This window comes from Chenopodium quinoa, unplaced genomic scaffold (assembly GCF_001683475.1).
Source record: "Chenopodium quinoa cultivar QQ74 unplaced genomic scaffold, ASM168347v1, whole genome shotgun sequence".
Lineage (NCBI taxonomy): Eukaryota > Viridiplantae > Streptophyta > Magnoliopsida > Caryophyllales > Amaranthaceae > Chenopodium > Chenopodium quinoa.
The window spans coordinates 4,292,505-4,312,954 of record NW_018744301.1 but is presented as its reverse complement, the minus strand read 5'-3'; the positions used below and the strand labels follow the sequence as shown (position 1 = coordinate 4,312,954).

General features: G+C 34.2%; 1 protein-coding gene and 1 long non-coding RNA gene across 2 annotated transcripts; one reads left to right on the top strand and one right to left on the bottom strand.

Annotated features, from left to right (window-relative positions):
• Positions 1–554: 554 nt before the first annotated feature.
• On the bottom strand, positions 555–2,373 carry LOC110695598. The gene is made up of 3 exons (XR_002506123.1): positions 1,919–2,373; positions 1,245–1,325; positions 555–1,150 (listed from the first exon to the last, which is right to left on the bottom strand). It is a non-coding gene; the product is annotated as an uncharacterized LOC110695598 (long non-coding RNA).
• Positions 2,374–10,145: 7,772 nt separating this feature from the next.
• On the top strand, positions 10,146–12,835 carry LOC110695459. Its single transcript, XM_021872687.1, has 7 exons — positions 10,146–10,405; positions 10,496–10,806; positions 11,259–11,464; positions 11,615–11,778; positions 11,899–11,977; positions 12,041–12,283; positions 12,374–12,835. The coding sequence occupies exons 1-7, from the start codon at positions 10,146–10,148 to the stop codon at positions 12,833–12,835; spliced, it is 1,725 nt and encodes a 574-aa protein (XP_021728379.1).
• Positions 12,836–20,450: the final 7,615 nt, after the last annotated feature.

Here is a 20,450-nt window from a genome sequence, read left to right as displayed (position 1 = left end):
CTCCACCAGCCATAGCAAATAACACCGAGGGCCAGTTATCTTGCATCAAATAACCTTAAAATGTAAAATCATCACTAGTGCTGTAAAAAATACAGAGACAACTAATTAGTTAATTGTATAAAGTTATGTTTCTACTGATTCTCCTGACAGATGCATCAGTTAGTCATATTCTTAAATTAAAAGCCATATTACATCTTATTTGATGAAAGGAAAGAACTAAAAAAAAATAAAGGAATTCCTCCCATCAAATCTTCTAATGAATAAATGTGCATTCCTTCTCAAAATTAATGCAAGCTTGCGACACATTGACTTAGCAAAGTTCTCTAGAGAAATCATGATTACGTTTTGTCATGAATATCCTAAAATAATTCAAAGTACAGATTATAAATTTTGAAAAGCCATCAAAAGTATATTTGTAACCATAAAAGGCTACATATATCATTCAATAAAATATGATTGGATAGAAGACATATATGATTGGATCCATACTACATAGTTTAATATAATTGTACCATTAGTCCATTAGTACTCAAGGAATTTTTTTTTTTTTTTGATGTGTAGCAGATTATAACTACAAAAACAAGAAACTATATTTGTCCATCTCTTGCACAACCACCATATACAAATAATATAATAATCAGATATATGTACAATTCCATGATAATTAACCAAACTATATTACACTCTTTACGCTTCAAAAGAAAAGACTCCCACCGATTATTTTTCATCACTAGGGTGTACATTTGCTTTTGTAGAGGCTTGATTTCAGCAGGAAAAAAAAAAAGATTTCACAACCTAAATCAAGCTAGACAGCAGGATATGCCCAAACTAGGAAGCTAATACAGAGCAACAATAGTACTTTATAAAACCATCAGGGAGCAATGAAAATCAATACAAGACTTATTGATAAAAAAAAATACGAAGTATACAAACCGACCAAACTAACTAGCAGCATTGTATATCATGACACACATAAAGCATATGACTGAAAAATTGAGCTGCCTACTTAAAATTTTCATGATCGCTTGCAAGGTCGAACTTAATTCCAATCAACTCCCCATCAGGTATAGTTGAAGCCTCACTTTCCTCCATTTTTGAAAGAACAAGAAATTTGATTCAGCTTATGGTGGCATACAAGAGAAAAGCACTCCTAGGCAAGAACATCGACATATACAATAATGAGTGAGCACATGTGATTAAACCATAATAGATTAAAAGCATATTTGAAAACAAGGTATTCCAACCTGCCAAACATCACATGCTTATCTTATTATTGCAAAGCAGCTGCACTTTCTGAGTATCAACAGACCTTAAGCTTGTTACAACTTAGAACGACAACAGCAGCAACAACATCAGCAAACCAACAAGACATAAAAAATGAGTTAAGAATTCTAGAGGAGACTAAACTTTCAAGAAATGTAAAAATAGGTGACTCTAGTTTCAAAAGTGAACTTTAGGGGACTCAAATCGGTTGATCAAGTTATGACCGGTTTTTTAACCTGTAATAGCAAGTTTCCAAAAAAAAAAAGTTACTGATCATTTGACATCATTTATTCATTTTCCATAATTGCCAGACAAACACATTTGCAATCAAACGTTAATATCAATAATTCCGTTACAAATAAGGATAAATTTCTCAACATTGCATCTAAATTATTCACTTTATTTCTAACAAACTTGAAAACATCATCAATTCAATTCAAATTCTAATTTCAGAAAATTAACAATGCAAGCATCAAACATTTAAATAAAATCATACCCACAACAAAAAAGAGAAACATACTAAAAGATTACTCAAAAACACTAGATATGTTCATAAATTTTGAATTAAACACTTGAAATTATTATATTTATACATTTAATAATAACCCCAAATCCAATCCCAAACAAAGTAATTAAAAAAATTAAACAAACTTACAAGTCGAGATTGATGAGTTGATAATTCCAATGTACTTCCAACTCTAACAAAAAAACCCTAAAAATTATGATCCTACTGAATTTAAAAAAAAAAAAAAAAACATAATTATTGCAGTGGTAAACTGTAGTATATAGAAGGAAAAAGTAGTTTACTTAATAGGATACGATGTAAATGAAAATGTAGGAAGAAAATTCAAAGGAAGTAAATATAAAGAAGAAGATTATTCTTTCTAAAACTGAAAAGATTCTTTTCAAAGAAATATGATGGATCTTTGAAACGTTTTAAGTATAAAACTTCAACAGTTTATTTTTTATTTTTTCCCGATGCAATTAAAAGCTTGTTAGTGACCAAAAATAAATAAATTTAAATCAATTAGTATATGGTAAGCGGTGGTAGAAGGTCACCCTGGCCGAAGTTATAGGCATAGTCACTTGCTTTTAACTTTCGAAACTACAGTCCCCTCTTTTTACATTTCTTTAAAGTTCAATCCCTTGTAAGAGTCTTAATCCATAAAAAATCAAAGGCTCTCACAAGACCGTCTCATCTTGTGTATAAATCATGAGAATAACCAAGTGCACTGATAATTATTCATCTTGTTTCAGGCTTACAGATGTCATTCGTAATTACATTGACCAGTCCAAACAAATATGTAAGCCATTATGCACAGAAGGGATGAACAACCTTTCACTGCCAATATTCTTCAGGTTGAGTATTTAATTTTTGGAGTACTTAAATCCATGTTTCCATTCAATACATTTCATAAACCACTCCATTTCCTATCTCATTTCCCTACACCATAACTTGTTTTCCTCTTTTCGTGTCCACATCGCAAACCCGAGAGAAACTGATTTTTTTTTGCCGTATAATTTTGAAATAATTATTATTTGTTTAGGTAGGCCTTTTAATAAGTTTTCCAACAATATATCATAAGGCTAATTCCGATTTAAAACAAAGAAGATATGAGCCAAACACTAAACTCGGCCCAAAACCGACACCCTTCTACTAAAACGGTCATATACTAAAATCTACAAATAATTTTGACCTGATACAAATTTGGTTGGAAAGTTGACTTGATAATCTTTCCAATGATATATTATAGCTTTATTATAAGTTTTGGATCAAAAGTAATTATTATTTTAAAAAACGTGTTAAAAAATTGGAATTACCGCGCATTAAGCAAAATTGCCGTGTCACGACGCGTGATGACGTGGCGCGGTGCCCGGTACTGGACATTGTATTCTTCACGTATCACGGTGATTTCTCGTGTTTTTTCAACGTCCCTTTTCTCACGCGCTTATGAACTTGGACGCAAAAAATGTCACGCGTCACTCCATATTTTACTGTGTCACGGTGCATCCGCGTCACTCCATATTTTTCCGTGTCACGGTGCATATGGAGTGACACGGGAATTTCTCGGGTTTTCTCCGCGTAAAACCAAAAAGGCGTTTTATCTTTTTAGGGCTGCTAATTCCCCGCGTCACACTATTTTTCCCCGTGTCACGACATAGTTTGCCGTGTCGCGACATAATTTTCCGCGGCGTGACATGATTTGCCGTGTCGTGGCACTGGTTTTAAGGGTCTTTATCTTTTAGGGTTTCATGTGTTCACTCAGCTCCTTTTCGCAATAATACCCCCCTCCTTTCTACAGTTCGGGGCACAAAATCATTCTCTCTTCCTCTCTTCTACACCAAAAAAATCATTCTTTCTTTCTCTCTCATATTCTAAACCTTAAACCTCTCTTCCTAATTACACCATTCTTCCTTTAAGCACTCCAAGGAGTCCATACTTATCATGAGGTTCTGTCCTTAAACCAAGGTGTGAAAGGTACAAATAACTGAGGGTTTGGACCAAATAAACTCTACATTTATTTAATTTAATTTCCATTTGATTTTTAATTTTTATTGAAGATAATAATAATTTATTCATGATGTAGCAATTAAAAGGAACAAGCGGAATGTGAGTAATTAATTAATTTAATTACTCTTATTTTATTATAATATTGCTATTATCATGATTAGTTTATTTTATATTTGATTGGACTAATGTCATTATTGTTAAATTGCTTCCAATATTAATGTTTATTCTATATATTATTATTATGATCATCATATTGCATGTTACAGGGAGTATGTAATTGAAAATCACTACTAATAAGATAATTTGGACAACCGGTTTAGGTTCCTTTTTAATCTTGTTATTAATTCAAGTGATCACAAATATTTTATAATTATGTGTTGTATTAATATTCAACCAATTTAGCCTAATAATAATTTGGAGCAAATTGAATATTTTTTTTGTATGCCATTGAGATCTCATGAATCACTTTTCACTATAAGAATCGAGTAGAGGCCATTACGGGCGAATGTGACTTCATGACTCACTTCGTACCATCATCCCCGATCCTCCTTTCGTGGGTCCGAACCATATAGAGTTAGTAATCTCATAGATTATGAATGAGGTGTAACCTTCAGGGGTCAATCGTTGTTGCCTACCATTGTCCCTTATTCGTGGTTGCCTTTTATGATTTGTGAACGGTTTACAAGTTCCTTAAAAACTTGTTGGCGGCTCCCTACTTTCCTTGTCCATAATCGTATATGTCAATTCCCACTTCCTAAGAGTGCCAAGCATATTCACAACATGGTTAACCAAGGCGCACTTTGAACGACACCTATAATTTGGCGACTCCACTAGGGAGGATTCTTGGTTATTTATCGACTTGAGTGATCGGTATTTAATTAAGATGAGTGGATGAGACTTGAAAGTTTCTTGAAAATATTCTTGTAATTAAATTGGCATTTTTACATATGCATAGATGTTTTAACGTCGTATTTAAGGTCTGTCCCGTCGGAAAAATTGGATAACCTGGTCGTGAACGAAGAAAATAGGGGCACCAGTCAGTTTTCCTGACTGCCCACCACGGTAGAGCTTGCCGTATCACGGCGCAGGGCACCGTAAAGCGGTGTCCAACACCGTGACACGGTAGATTCTAGTGTGTCGCAGCAGTCCTAAAATCCTTCTAGTGGCTTTTTTTCTCTTCTCACATACAGCTTCCTTCGATTTTTCTGAAAAAACGTGTGTGTTCTACATACGTCTTAGCCCCACATCAAAGGAGACTAGTACCCAAACAAGAGAAATCACAATACACATGGTCTAGGAAAGAGGTTCCGATAGCTATAATGAGAAGTGTACTTATGACGATGTTTAAATCTCTTAAAGTATTCTCATAGGTTGATTTGGTATGGTTCTAAACCAATACTCGTGCAAATGGTTTATGAAAATCATGTCCTTGTAGCACAAGAAACAATGCTATTAATAAAACTACACACTAATGTCAAGTGGTCATTAATCGTCCATCATTTAAATGACATCGATTAGGGATGATTTTCGATTAAAATATTTAAAGTTCACTTATTACGTGTTTCTTTATCCAACATTGGTCTTGATACCATATTTTGAATATTCTATAAATCAAATGGACTCAATATTTAATTCTTAACCACAATTAAATAGTTTTGTGAAATAATTAGGAAAATTTTATTCTAGTATAAAACTTTTCAAAGTTTCATCTTATGATAAATGATTTTTCCAAATGTCTTAAGAGTAATACTCTTAATGAACATTTGTAGAAATAACACCCAAATTTAAAATGAGTGATTTCTTTCATGCAACTGTTAATGTTGTTGTTCTCTTATTGCATAGGTTTAGTTACGATTACTTTGCAAATCCTAGCATGTTAATTATCAATCACTTTCACAATGAACTTTCGATTGAACAAATTTCTTATTATTGCCTTTAAGGAAAAAAGAATATTCTCAACATATATTTCTGTAGACTTTCGAATGGTGCTTTGCTTGGATTTTATTCCAAATGGGTCAGAGTTATTTGAGATACCCTAGTCACTTGTGATCATGGAAATTTACCTTAAATTTCCACCCATTACACATGGATACACGTCCATATTACAATTCTCAAGCTACGACGCATTTTAGCTCGTGCTGATAAATGGCTGACGGGGTGAGTCTAGGTCATTGACTAATCCTCCCTCGGTTAAACTAAATTTGTAAACACTTAATGAACCTAAATACAAGTATAGAGGCAATTCAAGGGTCGAACCAAAGCAATGGAAATATTCAAGCGCTTTCAATATGAGCGCCTAAGCTAGGTCGAAGATAAGGGTAAAGAGGTAACACTAACAACTAACAAACCAAGAACCAAACAAATAAAGCACTAGGAATTGGGATCAACAAGTAATCATGACAATAGTAGCAACTCAAGAACAACATGCAAATCAATGGTTGCGAAGACTAATGGTAAGAGTAATCAAAAGAGCTCGATAAGCTATTTCCTAGAGATCTAATTAGCGCTAAATACGAGGGACACTAACTAGGAACATCACTAACCAAACTCAATCGACAATTGTGAGCTATAAATCAATGGTTTGTATCAATGTAGACTCACAATGCAATCTAGCATAATTCTCAAGGCTTAATTGAATTACAGACATGCACAATTTCAATTAATCACTTTAATCTCAACAATAAATCATCAGAAGTCCTAACTTAAGCACAATCAATCAATCATACAAGTTTTACCCAATCCCTAGTCAAACAACTACTCTAACATCATCATCTAATCAATTAACAACTAAGGAAATCAAGAATCAACAATATATGAAGAACAACTACACTAATCAAGCATCAAACCAAACAACTTGAATATTAAAAAAAGCAATAAAAAGAGATAGAGTTAGAAATGATGACTGATAATAGAGAAGATCTTCAACACAATTTTCACCATTGAAACTTCAATCTCTCAATAACCATTGAAATTCCTCACTTTCTCTCTTTAAAATCTACTCCTAAACTAATTATGATCTAATTGCAATCTCAGTATCTCTAAAAAAATCGGGTTACAAAGGTTTAAATAGGAGGCGCAAAACAAAATCGAGCAAAGGAGGGACCCAAAGGGACGCGCCCGTGCGGCCAGGGAGGCTTGCTCGCGCGAAGTGGTCGCGCGCCGGCACTCCTCTAGGTTTCTTCGGTTCTGCTCAAGGGTTCGGGCGTTTGCAAATGCCTTCGAATGAGTGCACCAAATGATTATCGTGGACACTAAGAGTGGTTGTCCCAAAACACACTTGACAGTGTGTTTCAACATCCCATCTTCATGAGAGCACACCTTGAGAGCGCAAGAGCTAGAACTTGGAGAACCCACTTCCTTGCATCTTGAGCTTTCCTATTGCCATGAGCTTGCTCCAAAATAATCTTACACCTTTGTAATCCATCCATATCAAGCCCCAAACCTCATACAACACCTACAACCATGAAAGGAGAACAAATAAAGGAGAAAACACTAGGAAAACCTTCAAAATGCAATAAACCACAAAGTAAGAAAGAAAAGGTAAAACAAAGAGCAAAAGTATGAAACTAAGCATTTATTTTGAAAGAAAGCTATGAAAAGAAGGTAAAAACAACCTAAATGCTCATCAAATGAGTGCCATTTATGACACTCATCAAATACCCCCAAGCTTATCTTTTGCTCATCCTCGAGGAAAACAAAACCAAGGGAGAAATGATGATCTTATTCAAACAAACAAAAGAAAAAGAGAAGAGACGAGAATATACACTAAGTCACTTTTGTAGGAATCACAGACAATTTTAGCAACAATCGATAAGCCATTTAAACCCCTAGATCGCCCTTAAGGGCGAGTAATGCTCTCTTAAGGGTTTCCTAAGAGATTGACCCATAACTCTCACAAACCAAACAAACAAGGAAAAGCACAAAAAAGAAGCAAAAAGAAAAGTAAAGAAAATAAATGTTCATGAATGAAATGTTTTGCAAATGTGCAAGCATAAATGAATGCAAATCTTTCTAAACAAGTAAGGGTGTGCACGTTCTTAGATATCTAAGGTTGATTGAAACATAGGACATGCTAAGCATAGAGAACTATCAAGACCCTCAAAAGACTTGTAGCACATTCCTCGATTGGCTTCAAATCTACTTTTAGAAAGAATCTATATAGTTCCTTGAAGGAACCGGAAAAACAAATAGATTTGAGGTTTCTTGACGTCTCAAATATTGCATGCCACTCTATAAGCTTGACCAACATCTCCATCCACTCACTTGTGACTCAACCAAAAAGGTCAAAAGCTCCTGAAAAGGGTTGTAATGTAAAGGCGAGAAGGGTGAGTGTAGGTAAAAATTTGAAATTTTGTGGTATACCTAAATCGTGAAGCAAAGATTGGCCAAATCTCAACACCAAAACCAAGTAATCACCAAACAAAAACACATCACCCCCAAGCTAATTCAAAGCTAAGAATGACAAACATATGTACAAAAAGCGTAAGAACGCTTCCCCCAAGCTTGAACAAAGCATTGTCCTCAATGCTTAAAATAGGGAGAAAGAAACTTGCATCAAAATTTATTGATTTCTCTGATTTTTCACTTTTTTCAATTTCTTTTTGCCAAAGATTTTGAATGTGCTTTGCTTTTTCTCATTTTTTTTTTAATTTTTTCACTTTATTCATTTTCCTCGCCTCTTTAACTATGTAAGGATTTTTCAACTTTTTTATTTGCTTTTTATTCACAAAATATTTACAACACAAACTTGCTTTTATTATAAGTACCAAACAATCATTCTCATCCACCAAACCTCCAATATAAAAGACCAAATGCTTCACAAAAACCAATGATAGGGAAAAGAATGAAACAAAAGGCTCAAGATCTAAAGATGTGGCTTGAAAGAAGGGTATATGGCTCGAATGGTTAGCAAGTAGGCAAATGTAAACCCAAAAAGAAGAAAAGTAAACAATCCTAGAAAAAGAAAAATTACCACCCTGAAAAGATGTTGTTGGAGCATAAAGGTTTTGATGATGAGGAACTTAAACTAAAGCAAACTCAACTAATAAAGGTTTTCAAGTGTTTGATTTGTTTAGGTAAATTTGATCGTTGTGATGGAAGAAGTAGCTGGAACTAAGAAGCCATGAAAAGATCTTTATTGAAGGAGTTAAACAAATCAGAAGAAGAGTTCTCTCACAAGAACTGAGTTCCCTAACAGGAACGTTCCCTAAGAGAAACTTGAAGACAACAAGCTTAAGTTCTTTGGTGGAACTTAATAAGCTTGGAGCCCAAGTAATCTACCTGATTAAAAGCGCGGCGCAACAATTATATTTAGTTAAGGTTTTTATCTTCTAGATTATTGTTAATATGATAAGTAGGTTATTGCGCGAAATTTATTAGAAGTGTGACAAGTTGGCTAGGTAAATAAAATAATATAGAAAATTATAAAAGATAGATTTTAGGAAAGGATTTTCTAAAAAGATTGTTTTCTTTAAATCATTTGTTAAAAAGATAAATCTTTTTAATAAATATCTTTTTAATCTTATTTTCCGAAAAAGTTTTTATTCCACTTAATTTACATAAAACCGTGTTTAAAGATAAGTTAAGTTAACTTATTTATCTTTTAGAAAACCTACTTTCTATACGAGTGATACTTGTATAAATAGTAGAGAGCAAAATGGTTTTAGGTTTTTGTGAGTTTATGCGTGGAGAAATCACAGTGCTATAATTGAGTAAGTTTACCAAGCTTCTAACTTGTCATATTAGTTTCAGATTTCGTGCATTGCTTACCTATCATACTAGGTGTCGTTCACTTGTATTGGGTTGGGTTATTTGGGTGAGTTTATTGTTTGCTTTACATACAGTTTTGTAAGCTTCGAGGTGAGGCTGAGAATTATGTACTTAGGTGGTGCAAGTAATTTGTACTATGGCAGTACGTGTAGTACTTTGGTGGTACGAGTAATTCTAAGTGTGGTACTTAGATTGGGTAGGATAGGGTCCTATCAAGTAGCAAGTCCAGTGAGGATCTTGTGAAAATAAAGGTTTGTGTCTAATAGGTTGTAACTTGGTGTTTTCCCAATCATAGTGGAGTTTGTATGTTTGAAATCCCTAAGGCAGGGTCGAGGTTTTACTTCCAGTTAGGCCTTGGAAGGTTTCCTCGTAAAATCTGTGTGTTCTAGCAAGTTCCTATATGCATTGTTTATTATTCCGCAAAAAGTAGTCATAAGGAACTCAATACAATTCACCCCCCTCTTGTATTAATCGTCTCAACTAACAGTTGGTATTAGAGAAAGGTTCTCACATGTAAGCAGATAACTTTGCTGAGTAAGTTCCTGGAGTGATGAATTACAAGGAGAAACTTGAAGAAGGGTATTCCACCCAACGTTCACCCATGTTCAATGATAAGTTTTACACCTACTGGAAGAACATGATAGAGATTTTTATCAAGGCTGAAAATTACCAGGTTTGGCGTGTTATCGAAACTGGTGATTTTGAAATAACTGCAACTAATGATAAGAACGAGGTAGTTCCTAAACTTATTTCTGATTATGATAAGGAATATTATCATAAACTTGAATTGAATGCTTTAGCTATAAAGTATTTGCACTGTGGACTTGGACCTCAGGAACATAATCGTATCATGGGATGCAAGTCTACTAAACAGATTTAGGATCTACTAGAGGTAACTCATGAAGGTACTAATGAGGTAAAACGTTCTAAGATTGATTTATTAATGTCTAGATATGAAAGGTTTGAAATGCAATCAAAGGAATCTATAGAGGAAATGTTTACTAGGTTTAATGACATTATTAATGAATTGAATTCCCTTGGAAGACACATTCCTATTGATGAACAAACAAGAAAGATCTTAAGGAGCCTACCACAAGATAAGCGATGGAGATCCAAGGTTACTGCCATGCAAGAAGCCAAGGACTTCACGAAGTTTAACATGGAACAACTAGCTGGATCATTGGTGACTCATGAACTTCACCTGAGTTCCAATACTGAAAGATCCAAGAACAAGAGTCTTGCTCTTAAGAGGAAGATCAACCGTTAGAGGAAACTGCGCATCTAAACTTGATGGCAAAAACTAATGAAAAAGCAAAACTGACGGAAATAGAATCCGAGGTATGGTTTTCTCAAAAAGAACTTAGACATTTCTCTAAACAAAACTTAATATTTGTTGTTTTAGAAATTCAAGAAGAATTGAAAGAATTGCATAGAGCTAAATAGAAAAGTGATGAAGCTTTGGTAACTTTTAAAGAAAACAGTGATTGGATTGATAATATGAAATTTGATATTCAATATAAATTCTTTAGTCTGTTTGATGATAATAATTATTTGAAAGAAACTATAGACAGGTTGAAACATGATAACATAATGCTAAATGTGGAACTATCCTTGATGAAACTCTGTCTTAATACTCCTAATTCTGAAGTTCCGCCACTTGCTCAATATCCGAATTTTGAAAAACTAAAATCTGATTTGGAAGATATATAAGCAGATAAGGCAAGACTTGAGGGGGAACTTGAGAAATCCAGGAAAGGTAAACAACCTGTAGGATACAGAGTTCCAGTTTGGATCACCAAAGCTCAAACTAAAAGAACAGAAGGTTTGGGTTTCAAAAAGAAGTTTCAAAAGGAAAAGAAGTATGTTGACCTACCTAGTAGTATTGTTTGTTATTTCTGTGGCAGTACTGGACACAAACAGGTTAAGTGTCCTAAGAAAGAAAAGAGTACACAGAAAAATGAAAAACATGTAGAACAGATTTGGATCAAGAAGAATGATGAACCTACTGTTGTTACACAGGAACCCAAGGAAACCTGGCTTCTTGAAACTAACATTTGATTTCTCATGCAGATTCCAGTGAGGGGGAACAACACTTGTTACCTCGATAGTGGTTGTTCTAAGCACATGACTGGAGACAAATCTAGATTTATCTCACTAGATGCCTACTATGGGGGAACTGTGACCTTTGGTGATAACATGACAGGAGTTATAGTTCCTATTGGCAAAGTAGGAAGGTCAAGTTCCCATGCAATTGATAATGTATTTTTGGTTGAGGGCCTCAAGCACAACTTGTTAAGTATTTCACAATTTTGTGACAAAGGTAACTCTGTAAGCTTTACTTCCAATAAGTGCAGAATCATTCACAATGACACTGGGAACATTATTTTAGAAGGAAATCGTAAAGGGAACACATATGTTGTGGATCTTAACGAGGTTCTTAATACTAGTTTAACTTGTCTTAGTATCATTTAGAATGATCCTCTATTATGGCACAAGAGATTTGGCCGTGAAAGCTTTACTTTACTTGATAAATTGAGATCTAAGGAACTAGTGGAAGGATTTCCTTGCATTAAGTTCCTGTATGAAAAGGTGTGTGATGCTTTTGTTAGTGGAAAACATACTCGAATTTCTTTTAAGTCTATGAAATTGGTAAGCACAAAAAGACCTTTGGAACTTGTTCATATGGATCTATGTGGTCCTATGAGAATCCAAAGCACAAGTGGTAAGAGATATGTTATGGTTATTGTTGATGACTTTTCAAGGTTTACTTGGGTTTTCTTTCTTGTTAGTAAAGATGAAACGTTTGATGAATTTGTAGCTTTTGTAAAGAAAGAACAGAGAAGAACAGGTAATCCACTTATTCACCTCAGATCAGATCATGGAACTGAATTTAAAAATTTAAAATTTGATGAATTTTGCACTGAGCATGGAATGGATCACAACTTCTCTGCCCCAAGGACCCCACAAAAAAATGGAGTGGTGAAACGCAAGAATAGAAGCCTTGAAGACATGGCTAGAACAATGCTGATCTCAAGTGGTGTGCCTAGGAACTTCTGGGCAGAAGCAGTGAATACAGCATGCTATATTCTTAATAGAGTATCAGTTAGAGCCATCACCAACAAAACTCCTTATGAGCTAATCAAAGGGAGAAAACCAAATATTTCTTACTTTAGATATTTCGGTTGTAAATGCTTTGTTAATAATAATGGTAAAAGAAACTTAGGAAAGTTTGATGAACGTAGTGTTGAGGCAGTATTCTTAGGATATGTCTCTAATAGTAAAGCAATATAAAATTTATAAGAAAAGGACAATGTATGTTGAGGAATCTGTACATATCATATTTGATGAAACTAAACAATTGAATGATGTACAAGATTGTGATGATGATTTTGAAATTGGACTTGTACGCAAGACGGATGCAGAAGAAGAATCAACATCATTGCAGAAGCAGCAAGTTAAAATTGCTGAGCAAACAAATCCTGAAGCAAATGAAGATCAAGAAATGGAGAATGCACCAAGAACTCCTCCTCAAGAACAGAATCAAAATTAGAATGAGGAAGATCCTGTTGAAGTTCCAATTGAGGCTCAAGAACGAGTTCCTACAGAAAAACCAATCAACAATGATCAGGAAAGATTGTATCCAGTAAAGGACTTTACACCTAAGCAACGAAAATATCAGAAGTCACATCCTGTAGATACAATCATGAGTTATATTACAAAAGGAACTCAGACCAGATCTCAGCTTAGAAACTTATGTGCATCTATGCATTCCTCTCTTCTGTGGAACCTAAGAACTATGTTGAAGCTTTAACTGACGCAGACTAGATTAATGCTACGGAAGCTGAACTAAATGAGTTTGAAAGAAATAAAGTCTGGCATCTGGAACCTAGACCCAAGAATAAGAAGACTATAGGTTTAAAGTGGGTGTTCAGAAATAAGCTAGATGAGCATGGGATTATTGTCAGAAACAAAGCAAGACTTGTTGTACAAGGTTTCAATCAACAAGAAGGAATAGACTATGAAGAAACATTTGCTCCAGTAGCCAGGTTAGAGGCTATTCGTTTACTTATTCCTTTTGCTGCTTATATGGGATTCACGTTGTTCTAGATGGATGTTAAATGTGCATTTTTAAATGGATTTCTAAATGAAGAGGTCTATGTGGAACAACTTCCTGGATTTGAAAATTCAGAGATCCCAAACCATGTCTACAAGCTTGACAAAGCTCTTTATGGGCTAAAGCAAGCTCCTAGAGCATGGTATGAAAGATTGTCAAAGTTCCTATTACAAAATGGTTTTAAATGTGGTAAAATAGATAAGACTTTGTTTTTAAAATAAAATGGAACTTACATATTAGTTGTACAAGTTTATGTTGATGATATTTTATTTGGTGCAACTAATGAATATTTGTGCAAGTATTTTGCTGACCTTATGAGTGGAGAGTTTGAAATGAGTATGATGGGAGAATTAAATTTCTTCCTCGGGTTGCAAATCAAGCAAACTAAAGAAGGAATCATGATCCATCAACAAAAGTATATCAAGGAACTGATCAAGAAATACAAGCTTGAAAATGCTAAGACCAATGATACTCCAATGGATTTAGCAACTAGATTGGATGAAGATCCGACTGGAACTTGTATTGATCAACCTATGTATCGAGGTATGATAGGATCTCTACTTTACCTAACAGCTAGTAGACCTGACATATCTTTCAGTGTAGGTTTGTGTGTTAGGTTCCAAGCAAACCCAAAGGAGTCTCACCTGAAAGCAGTAAAGAGAATTCTTAGATACTTGAAAGGGATTGATGACTTGTGTCTCTTTTATCCTAGAAGTGACTCATTTGATTTAAATGGCTTTACTGATGCTGACTATGCAGGTGATTTGGTTAATAGATAAAGCACTTCAGGTTTGGTACAGTTATTAGGACCTTGTTTAGTTTCTTGGGGTTCCAAGAAGTAAAACACGGTTGCATTATCTACAGCTGAAGCTGAGTACATGGCAGCAGAAGCATGTTGTTCACAGGTACTCTGGATAAAGCAATAGGTTAGAGATTTTGGTCTTATTTTTGAGTGTGTTCCTATTTACTGTGATAACAAAAGTGCTATATGTATTTCTAAGGATCCAGTTCAGCACTCTAAGATAAAACACATCCACATTAGGCATCACTTTCTAAAAGATAATGTGAAACAAGGGAATATTAAATTGAAATTTTGTAATACAGAATATCAACTTGCAGATATTTTGACCAAACCCTTGAACAGAGAAAGATTTGAGAAATTGAGACTGGAACTTGGGATGATCAAGCTGAATTGATTGCTTCTGAAGTTCCAAGATATGGCAAAGTCAAAAATATTGGAAATAGAGCAAAAAGAGTATTTGGCACAATTATGATGTGCTAAACATAGCTGAAGTGTCACCGTTGTTAATTACTAAAGGTAAGTTCATTAAATTGCTTAACTATGTAAGTTATTAAATATGTACATTGCACATATGTAAAAAGCGTGTTCCAATTGTGTATTTATAGAAATTTTCTTTTAAATTAAATGAATTCGGAAATTAAAGTATTTTGGCAAATTCATCCTGTGAATTTAAAATTGGAAAAATTAATTGAATTTGTTCAATTAATGAATGAATAGTAAAATCTTTTAAAATCCCTCACACCGCTTCATAATTATAAAAGCTGATTTCACCTACCTCTTTCACCTCACTGTCAAAATCAATTAACCTTGTTCCAGTAAAAATCCTCTTGAATTTTAAAAACCATCCCTAGAACAACAATGGTCATCATTGCTGAAATCGTCTCATCCGAAAACTCTCAAAGCTTCGAAAACACCATTCAAGTGGAAACATCGCCTTTAGCCATGGTGAACTACAAACCTTCTTCAACTTCAACCAAAACCCCTGAGAATCCTAAAACCTCATCTCCAAAACCTAAAGAAGTGGAAAGTAAGAATGATCAAGAAGAGTCATCTATTTCAAGTGTCCTTCAAAGGCTGAAAGAGTGGAAAGAAAAGAAACAAAGAGAGAAGTCTCTTGAGGAGCAAATTGAAGAAGTTGACGAGTTTTCTCAAGAAAAACATTCAGAAGAGACCAAAGAAGATGACGAAGAAGGGGGAGAGATGAACACTACGTGAAAAAATGTATTTGGCACCGGTTCAAACCCGGCCTAAGGCACCGGTTTGAACCGGTGCCAATTTGGGGGGTGCCAAAAAGGGGTTTAAAAAGGCACCGGTTCAAACCGGTGCCAAAACTTGAAATTGGCACCGGTTAACCGGTGCCAAAAATGGGTTTAAAAAAATGTGGAGTGCCAAAAATGGGTTTAAAAAAAATGTGGAATTGTTTTTGGCACCGGTGCCAAATATTATAATTTTTTTTTTAGAACAGCAAACAATTAAAAATCGACTTAAAATATTTTGAACATCAAAATATAGATCGAATTTCAATCAACATAATAAAAAATTTACAATATATAATCAAAACAATTTTACAATATAGATCAATAAAGTAGTAGTTCAATTACAACATATAAAAAAAATTCGAATGATTAATATAATTAAGCTTCCATCTTGCTCAATATAAAAAAAATTTCGAACGATTAATATAATTACAATATATAAAAAAAATTACAATATAAATAAAAAAATAAACTCAATATTCTTGCATCTTGCTTCTTCCATTTAAGATCTAACTCAAGATACCTGCACCAATTAAAGCAAAAACAAAAAGCGATTAATATAATTAAGCTTCCAAAAAAATTAAACCCAGAAAAAATAAAAAATAAAATCGAATAAAATAAATATAAAAAAAAAATCGAATAAAATAAAAAAAATCGAAAAATAAAAAAGAAAATCAGTTGGTAAGAAAAAAAAAACCTGAACATCATTTAAAAACCAAAATTGAACCCAGAAATTAAAAACCAAAATCGGAAATCTGGAAAAAAAACTCAGAAAATAAAAAAATTTCGAATTTAAATCGAAAATTAAAAAAGAAAATCCCAAAACAAACCCAGAAAAAATCTTGCATCTTTAACGGATCTAAATCAAGTAAAAAAAATCAACAAACCCAAAAACGCATGCATTAACCCCGAAATCGAAAAAAAAAAAATCAAAATAAAAAAAAACAATCGAAATTGAAAAAAAAAAAACCCAGAAATAGAAAAAAAAATCAAAATCGAAATCAAAAAAATTAACCCAGAAAAATTCCCAAATCGAAAACACCCAGAAATAAAAATAGTTGAACTCGGAAAAAAATTGAAATCGAAAGAAAAATCAAAAACCCAGAAAAAAAAAATTAAAATCGTAACAAAAAAAACTGAGAAATCGCTGAAAAAAAAATCAAAATCAATTGAAAGAAGAGTTTGAAATTAAAAAAATCAAAATCGAAAAAAAAAACTATTAAATTCGATTGAAAAACCTCAAAATCGATTGAAAAACCTCAAAATTCGTGTTGCATGTTGTTGTCTTCGAATTTGTTGGTGGTTTTCGAGTGATGATAGAAAGGAGGAGGAGATCCAGAAAGATAAATGAAGGAGAGGAGAGGAGAACGGCGACGCGAAAGTGGAGGAGAGGAGAGAGAAAGAGGAGGAGGAGGAGAGAGAAAGATGAGAGGAGAGGAGAGAGAACGGTCGAAACATTTAGGGTTTGGGGTAGTTATAAGGGCGGTTTTTTATTAATATGTAAATGAACCGGTTCGTAAAGGCACCGGTTCAAACCGGTGCCCTTTTTATTATTGGCACCGGTTTGGGCTGAACCGGTGCCTTTTCTATTTGTTTAAAAACCCGCCCAATTTTGGGCCGATTTTTGGCACCGGTTTGGCCTGAACCGGTGCCATATGGGGGGTGCCTAATGCTATTTTTCTACTAGTGGAATGAGGGAGAGGAAGACAAAGAAGATCCCAACATTTTAGAAAAGGAAGAATCAGAAAAACAAGATGAAGAAGAGGAGGTAACTGATCATGCCCAACTTGAGTCACAGGCAGGGAGGTATGTTGTAGGACATCGTATTGATCTAGATTGGTGTAGGAAAGCTAGATTCCTAGAGTTTCTTGATTTGATTAAGTTTCAAGGCTGGGAATACTTGTTGTCAAAAGTTTCAGCAAACTATTTGTATCTAATTGCTATGACCGAGTTCTGTCAAAATTTTTTAGCAAAATTGGGGGTAAATTCTAGTGTAGTTGATGGTGTAAAAATTGAATTAAATGTTGAAACCCTAGGTAAAATTCTGAAAACTCCGACTGATGGGTATGAAACATACATTAAGGGAAAAGCTAGTGTCAAAGTAGGAAATTACTTGACTGGTGACATTGTTGAAGCCCTAGGTGGTCAAAGGGGGAAGAAGATCATGAGTCACAATGATTTGAACCCGTTAAACAAGTTGTTGTTCAACTTAGTTAAGAAAACCATCTTGCCAAGAACTGCAAAGAAGGGAGAGGCATGCTTGATGGATATGGCTGTAATTTTCAGTCTGTCTAAGAAAATGAAAGTTAGTTTCCCTACGTTGATGTATCATCACTTAGCACATTGTGTTCCAAGTAGGACAAAAGTGGGCTATGGAGCCATTTTGTCAACTGTGTTTGAAAATGCTAGAGTGGTTCTGAAGGGTAGGTATAGTGCTCTTGATGAGAAGCCAGAGAATGTGTTATATGTGGAAACACTAACTGGACTGAGTTTGGAGGTAGTAAAAGGGAAAATTCAAAGAATAGAGAAGGGATAGAAAAAGAAAGAAAAGGTGACAGGGAAGAGAAAAGAGAAAGAGGTGTCTGAGTAGCCTGTAAGGAAGAGTAGGAGGATATATGCCAGTTCTGTTCCTCAGACAAGCATGGAACAACCTCTAGAGTTGGATGTTTAGGAGGGTATCCTCGATGGACAAGTTGCAGAATTGGTGGACAGGATGGAAAGGGTTGAGAAGCAAATGAAGGATTCTGCTGGAAAACTTCATTTGTTAACTCTGGAAAAGCTAGTGCAGGAGCAGGGAAAAGAGTTCAAAGAGCTCAAGAAGCTGGTGCTGAAACAGGACAAAGAACTTCAAGAGCAAAAGAAGTTTCAGCAAGAACTGGACAAGGCTCTGCAGGAACAAAAGGAGGAGTTTCTTCTGAAACTCAAGAGTCTTGAAGATAATTTGGCAGCTTCTTCACAACAAACAAAGGAGGACTACAAGAAAATTATGGAGTTCCTTGCAACCTAGCCTATCATACCCTTTTCAGTCTATATCCAAGCCTATTCTATTTTCTGCTTCTCTATTTCAGTCATGAACAATTTTAATTTCTGTTTTAGTGTTTGAACACTTGATTTTGGTTGTAAATTTTCTAAAATTGTTCAACAGGATGATAAATCTTTTGGTTTTAATGAATCGTTTGAACTTTGCTTATACTTGTGTCTATATGTAAGTAATGAACACTTATGCAGGAAAGTTGAACTTGCTTAAGGTAACTTAGCAGCGCTGCCTTCAGTTTCCCACACTCGATTAATTGCTTGTGGGGCTGTGGCTAGATGATCAATAACTTGAAAAACAGGAATTTTTGATAATTCCAAAAAGGGGAAAAGAAGAAGCAAACTTGGAGGCTAAAGTTGTTCTGGGTTCTAGTTGAGAAAGTATCAGAAATTTCTCTGATATGATGCAATAGTAGTTTATAGTAGTTTAGTTTATTTCTGTTTAGTTTGCTTTGTTTATTTTTGTTTTTATTTTGTTCTTTCTGTTTATGTTTTTATTTCTATGTGTGTTCACTTTCTGTCAATAAACCAAAAACACAAAAATACGACCTTCTATTTTGTTTAACTTGTTTCTAGAGTTTGCTTAAGTTTGTCATCATCAAAAAGGGGGAAATTATTGAAGCATAAAGGTTTTGATGATGAGGAACTTAAACTAAAGCAAACTCAACTAATAAAGGTTTTCAAGTGTTTGATTAGTTTAGGTGAAGTTGATCGTGGTGATGGAAGAAGTAGCTGGAACTAAGAAGACATGAAAAAATCTTTATTGAAGGAGTTAAACAAATCAGAAGAATAGTTCTCTAACAAGAACTAAGTTCCCTAACAGGAACTTGAAGACAGCAAGCTTAAGTTCTTTGGTGGAACTTAATAAGCTTGGAGCCCAAGTAATCTACCTGATTAAAAGCGCGGCGCAACAATTATATTTAGTTAAGGTTTTTATCTTCTAGATTATTGTTACTATGATAAGTAGGTTATTGCGCGAAATTTATTAGAAGCGTGACAAGTTGGCTTGGTAAATAAAGTAATATGAAAAATTATAAAAGATAGATTTTAGGAAAATATTTTCTAAAAAGATTGTTTTCTTTAAATCAGTTTGTTAAAAAGATAAATCTTTTTAATAAATATCTTTTTAATCTTATTTTCCGGAAAAGATTTTATTCCACTTGATTTACATAAAACTGTGTTTAAAGATAAGTTAAGTTAACTTATTTATCTTTTAGAAAACCTGCTTTCTATACGAGTGATACTTGTATAAATAGTAGAGAGCAAAATGGTTTTAGGTTTTTATGAGTTTATGCGTGGAGAAATCACAGTGCTATAATTGAGTAAGTTTACCAAGCTTCTAACTTGTCATATTAGTTTCCGATTTCGTGCATTGCTTACCTATCATACTAGGTGTCGTTTACTTGTATTGAGTTGGGTTATTTGGGTAAGTTTATTGTTTGCTTTACATACAGTTTTGTAAGCTTCGAGGTGAGGCTGAGAGTTCTGTACTTAGGTGGTGCAAGTAGTTTGTACTTTGGCAGTACGTGTAGTACTTTGGTGGTACGAGTGAATCTAAGTGTGGTACTTAGATTGGGTAGGATAGAGTCCTATAAAATAGCAAGTCCATTGAGGATCTTGTAAAAATAAAGGTCCGTGTCTAATAGGTTATAACTTGGTGTTTGCCCTATTATAGTGTAGTTTGTGTGTTTGAAATCCCTA